At 37.9% G+C, this 6478-nt stretch overlaps 1 protein-coding gene across 1 annotated transcript; it reads right to left on the reverse strand.

Moving 5' to 3' along the window:
- Nucleotides 1–2529: 2529 nt before the first annotated feature.
- On the reverse strand, nucleotides 2530–5318 carry LOC124273882 (15-hydroxyprostaglandin dehydrogenase [NAD(+)]-like; the record flags this gene model as incomplete). The annotated part of the gene is made up of 3 exons (XM_046709227.1): nucleotides 5206–5318; nucleotides 3239–3362; nucleotides 2530–2639 (listed from the first exon to the last, which is right to left on the reverse strand). Coding segments are annotated over exons 1-3 (327 nt in total), but the record flags the coding sequence as incomplete, so codon positions are not given.
- Nucleotides 5319–6478: the final 1160 nt, after the last annotated feature.

Below are 6478 nucleotides of genomic sequence, written 5' to 3' on the forward strand. Positions count from 1 at the left end.
CAATACCGCCTATAAATGGCTTATCCGTTTCTCCTTTTGAAGAGTGAATAATAAATGAGATGTACTTTCTATAAATTCATAACAAGAGACTGTAACATGCGCATGTTGTATTTGATATATGATAATAGTCACACTGCCAATTTACACGTGCAATAAATTTCAAACTGCTGTTCACATCATTTGCAAGTTCTATAGATGTGTTGTGTGTGTTACATTTCAAATCACCCTGAACATTTTCACACTAATCCGTAACGCACATATATAATCATAACGAAACTCACTTTCTGCCACAGTGTGAGGACAGAACTGACGTCCCTGGGAATTGTTCTCTTATGAAGCATATTGAAGTTATCACAACTGTATATACACAGAGGTATCCCAATATGTTAAATATTCGTTACACTCTTCCGACGTCTTTGTGTGGGTCCGTTGAAAGTTGATGTTATTATACATCACACAACCATATTGTTGGACTCTGAATGGGTATTCGACACATCAATGTTTCACTCCTTATTCTTTGCGTACACTGACATGAACATATTTTTTAGATTCACAGATCTCACAAAAGAATCGAACACCACCGCCAGAATTGAGATGTTTAGTGTACGTCATTGGTAGAGATGGAACAGGCAGAGGGTCTGGTGAAAAATGGTTTTGTCTGTTCAGACAAGTTGATGGAAACAGCGTGTTCACTGTCGAAGGGAGACGGAACGTCATTCAAGATGCCATGCCATATGGTGGAAGGGCGTTATCGTGTAGGAGGAATTTGTGGGCAGGAGAACACAACTGGTTATCGTTAATAGAAGGACATGTATGATATGCTTCTTCCAACTTCAATAGCCACTCACATGGTGTCCTTTATCAACATGACGAGGAGAGGACCCCATGCAGGTATAATTGTGAAGGACTTCTTTGAAGCCAACAACGTCAGTGCTTTGTTGTCAGCTTCACGCTACCCTAGATGTTATGGGAGTTGGATAGTGACCATATCGGCGACTAAAAGAATACTGACAATATCTCACATCATCAGACGACTGAGTGTTTGTGTGTCTGGTACCAGGGGGTGATCATGCAGGCTTTCAATGTGACATTTCTCTTGAAACTGAGCGATTTAGTTTCAGCAACCCCATTTCAATTCAGGAGATTGCCGTGACTATATTGGTGGCTGTTTTCTTTTCTCAAACATTTGATAACACAACTGATCCTCGGGACTTTCAGGAACTGATGTTCAACTGATGAGTTGTTTTTGCAGTAACCAGTCTTGAACACATCTTGATGACGACTGATAGAAGCTATCTGCTCTACAGCACTACTTCAGCCGTGAACATGTTGGATAGAACTGGTGATCGGCTTGCTGGCCTGACTGATACATTTGTGGTCTAATGACATATTTTCATTATTTTCAGACCGCTGTCATGAGCTGGAATATTGGACAAAGAAACAAATACACCTCTTTGACCATCATCGACAGGTCATTTTGTTATGGTTAATAATTTGCCACTGACAAATGGTTTAAGAATCCCGTGTAATGAACCAGCAAAATAGAACACAGACAAGTCAATAATATTCAGACATTCAATAGTATATTGAACAAACAATGAAGCAAGCTACAATGAATGACAATACAGATTTCTAGTGACAGTGCAATTGAGACACAAATCTAAATATTGTAAGTCCACATGGTCCCTGGCATGGTGATCTACCTTCAGTTGTTGGCGATTTATAGCCTATTTTTATATTGTGTTGTTCCCTATAGTTAGAATGTTTTAGATTTCATTACTAGTTTTACATGTATATCTGTGATATTCTAGTTGTTTTACTGTCCTTCGATGACAGGGTTTTACGTTGTACATTTATTGATTTGCCTATTGATATCAACTGTTCTCGTCACGATATGGTTGCAATATTGCCGATGCGTGACGTTAACTTTTAACTCACTCACCTCTTAATATTGGAATCACATATATAAGATATAAACTCGCCAGTCTTGAAATTTACAGTGAGAACAGATATACTGATTGAAGGTTGTTTACAATGACAGCAGGCAAGCACGGTCAGTCTTGAAATGTTGAGAAACTCGACGATGGCAGACAGATGTGTATAAATCCAGTCATGTGAATAGTCCTGTAGTGCACTACTCTACAACCAGCCTTTATGTAGCTCTTACACAGTTCTCGAGCATTCTAGCAAAGCTAGGCTCCATCATTATTCTCTCAGAACGCCATGGAACCGCGTGGAAAACACACGACGTGACAAGACCCGGAATTCAAAACCAAATAAACCCAGCCAAGGGAGGCAACTCTGGGGAAGCTATCAAAAGGCGTGCACGCTACAAATACTATTGCCACTCAAAACATATATGATGCGAGATAATGCAGCCAAAACCCACGCTCAAAACTTTAAACATTGTGACCCATAATGACTATCACTTAATCAATGTGATATTACAAATTAAATACACACACACACACACACACACACACACACACACACTCTCATAACAATATTGAATCAGCTGTGTTCTCTCACCAGGTTAACCATCAGCATCTTGTCAATGTCTATCTTCTCGTTGATGACGGCTGCATTATTGATCATGATGTCCACCTGTCCATAACGTGTCGCGACGCCGTCGAAGGTCTCTTAGAAACAAGGAAGAACATGTATTGAGAAGGGTTCATTATTATTGTTTGTGAAGACAGTAAAACTCATCGAACACTACTGTTGCAGCACAGAGAACAAAAACTGCTCTTCAAGACTCTTTAATGTCAAACCAGAAACGTCATCTATGACATTAAATGTACACCTTGAGGATAATGTGGGACATGTGGTTTGGTGACGAGTCGGCACACGCAAATATCAAGTTCCAATACAAATTCTTACAATCGTGTTTTAGGACTTACTCGTTCTGAAAATCACATCATCCTTTACATAAAATGTTTTCATTAAAATAAACAAACATAATGTTGGAAAGAAACCATCGGATCGACTAACGTGTACGGCAATGCCATATGTCATGATAATGAGACAACTACAATCTTCAGAACCAACGACCCAACAAATCTGTATCCGTTCCCAAATGTGAAGATCCCCGACCCCTTGAGCTCCATTCTTGCTGATTCCATAATTTATGAAAATGTATGGTTTAGCTGAACCATTCATAGAAATATTTCACTGCACATTAATCTTACTCTTTACTTAGGCGAATTATGTGTAGAGGTAAGGTCATTTCGATCCATACCTTTAAAACCCTTTTCGTCAGTTACATCGCACAGCGAGAAAGACACTTTGTCTCCTCCGAACTGACTCTGTAGTGAAGACTCTATCTCAGCACCTCTGTCAGCATGGATGTCAAAGATACACACCTGTGTTAAACAAATGATATATCGAGAATATAACATGATGTTAAAGAATTAACATTTTGGTCTGCATAAGTTTTTCTGCCTGGAGAGACGGAGATTGATGATGCGAAAACGTCAACAAGTGGTACTAATGGTGATTTGTCTGGCACTGGTCTTTAAATGGACAACAAAAGGACTGTCATCCAGCTGTTTCAACTACATATCTATTATTATTATTATTCTGTTTTCTTATTCTTGCACAAACAAGCAACAGCCTTAACACACCTTTACTTGAGAAACATTTTGTTTATATAAAGTACCTTGTTTTTTAGGAGTGTGAAAAGGGTTAAAGTATTTTGTATCACATCAAGATTCAGATTTCAACAGCGGCTAGGAAATCAGAGATATTTTGTATTTTGATGGTGGCGTCAGAATTTAGTGAGGAGTGAGGGGAAAGTCCAGACCTGCTTAGTGATGTACATGGTACAAAAGATACATGCCATTAACTGCCATTGCTCTCTGTTTAAGAATCTCTCAACCCGGTAAAAACGGTAGCTTAATTCTTCGACAGCTACACTGGAAAAATATTAACTACCCTTGCTTTTTTCTACCCTACTAATGAGTTAGTTACTCCTTTAATACTGTCTCATTTGTTGAGACATAAAACACACATATCGATGTTTTGTGGGGAAGAGCCACACAGTTTTCTCGAAATATGACTTAAAGACACAAGCGAGGCTCTTGGCTAGTGTTTATAAAAACATCCCCTTTGACATTTATTGAAATCAAATCATGACATAAAACTCCTATCATTATATTCATCGACACAGACGATGCAGTGATAATACCGACTCCTCTTTATCTGAAACTGCCGCGCAAAGGTATAAGCTTGATGTTTGTGTACTTTGTCCTGAGTGTATTATTGCCACAGCATAAAATAAATTATCATCTACGTAGATTTAGGTGTATAATATACAATATACTTTATCTAAGAAGCATCGAATTGGTATTAATATTTTCTTGACAAATCGATGTTAATTCAGGGTCTTCTTTTTTCTTTTCTTTTTAACGCCACACTTAGCAATAATACAGCTATATATAGCAGTCTGTAATAATCGCGTACGGATCACCCAATCCAGTGATCAACATCATGAGCATCCGATCTACGCATTTGGAATCAGATGAGATGTTTCAACCAAGCCTGTGAGCCTGACCACCCAATCTTCGTTGGTCGCGTCTTACGACTAGCATGGGCGGATTTTCATGTCCGACTTCAACCTTGATTCATCTTTTGAGGTAACGTTTCATTTTAAAGGTGTGAAAGTTTGTTAAATGATTATATTAAAGTGGTATGTTTGTATTTAAACACTGATACATCACAATAATCAAGATGGAAATTGTAATTGGTGTTTCATCTTTGCTGACAAAGATGATCACAACCCAGTCACGTATTCTGGGATATCATCCGGGTACTCGCGGAGGAAAAAAAGTAACAAAAGCATTAACCAGTCCCAGGAATAGCACAAGATCAGTGTCTCTTTAAGCCATAAGGCCATGTTACGCTGACATCATTGTTGTAACATAAGGCTGCTTTAACTGGCCCAACAAAGTCGAACGTTCGCTTATGTTCAATAACGTCAACGCTTTATACAACACAAGTTCTATAACTTAATATTGTCTGTGTCATATGAGTAACACTCATTGGTCAAACAGCTCTTCCCTAAGGGGAAATGCAAATACGATACAAAACACTAACGACCCCAGCTGAGGGGACGCCACTGAATGAGGCCACGGAACTGCAAACTGTTCGTTTGAACATAGGATGAAAAACAGTAACATGACCTCAGACTGATTATTCTTGCGTTACCTTGGCTTCTTTCTCCAACAAAGCTCTGGCCATTGCTTGTCCAAGAGCACCTGCACCGCCGGTAATTATGGCAACTTTTCCTTTGATGTGCATGGTCACAAAGATCTAGATGACGCCAGATTTATGAAGGAAAGATCAGATGTGGAGCAGGCTGGGAGATGTCAAGAGGTGTGTGCGGAGTCTGTTGTGGAACAATGGCCCCAGTTGAGAGATGTCACGATCCTTGAGCTTAGGCTGTTGTGAAACAATCGGTCCAGGTTGAGAGATGTCACGATCTTTGTGCTTAGGCATTTTATTGTCCCCTGAGAGGGTATGTAGGACCATATCTTTCAAAGAAGGTTTAATCTCACCACATTTTAATCATAGTATATGTGTTCGTTTAAATTAATGTCTAAACTGTCAACAGCTGAGGGGATGATGTAAATCCAGATAGGGTCCATGCAGGTAGCAAAAGTACTGTAAGTTCCCGTCCCCATCTACCTTCAGTTGTTGGCAACCTATACCCCATTTTTATATTGTATTGTTCTATTTAATAATATCGTTTCATGATAGCGTGCTAATTTTACTTTAATACATGTGATAAACTAGCAGTTTAACTGTTCTTTGACAACAGACTTTTAATTTCTATTTGTATTGATCTATAATTATAAATTGTTCTCGTCACGATATAGCTGAAATATTGCCAATGTGACGATAAAAATTAACTCACCACAGTTGGATTTTGCAGTTGTTGCATTTATTATAACTTACGTAATTCATCATGGCAAATATCAGTTAAGTTTATCCATAACAATGTAAAAGATATTTTGTAATCTCACAAAAATATTTTCAAATATTTGGTCAATATTTGTAAAGTTATTGCATAAAACATTTTATCGGGAACTTTGTAAATAAATAAAGTATCTTGCAGTTGGAATTATCCAGGAGATAACTTTATGTGCAATGCAATTCCAGGTGTAATTCTTAAATATAAATGTAATTAATTAAATAATTATTTAATAGCGTGTAAACAATGATGATTATATCCACACTTTGATTGGTACCAATAGCTCTGAATAGGTGTTTCTCACAAATGTATTCTGTAATATGAGCTTGATTATTACAAACCCATGTAGCATTTGTTTATGGTGCAGCATGTTCAGGTAAACATAACTTCCACATGCTTAATTTATCAATAATATATTGATGTCAACACTGTAAGGAACTGTTTACATTTCCTTAAGTATATCATACTTGGTCTCACATGCGTTATTTATTTTTTTCAGTTGCAACA

Source organism: Haliotis rubra, unplaced genomic scaffold, assembly GCF_003918875.1.
Source record: "Haliotis rubra isolate DU_JTF1 unplaced genomic scaffold, ASM391887v1 Scf1850, whole genome shotgun sequence".
Lineage (NCBI taxonomy): Eukaryota > Metazoa > Mollusca > Gastropoda > Lepetellida > Haliotidae > Haliotis > Haliotis rubra.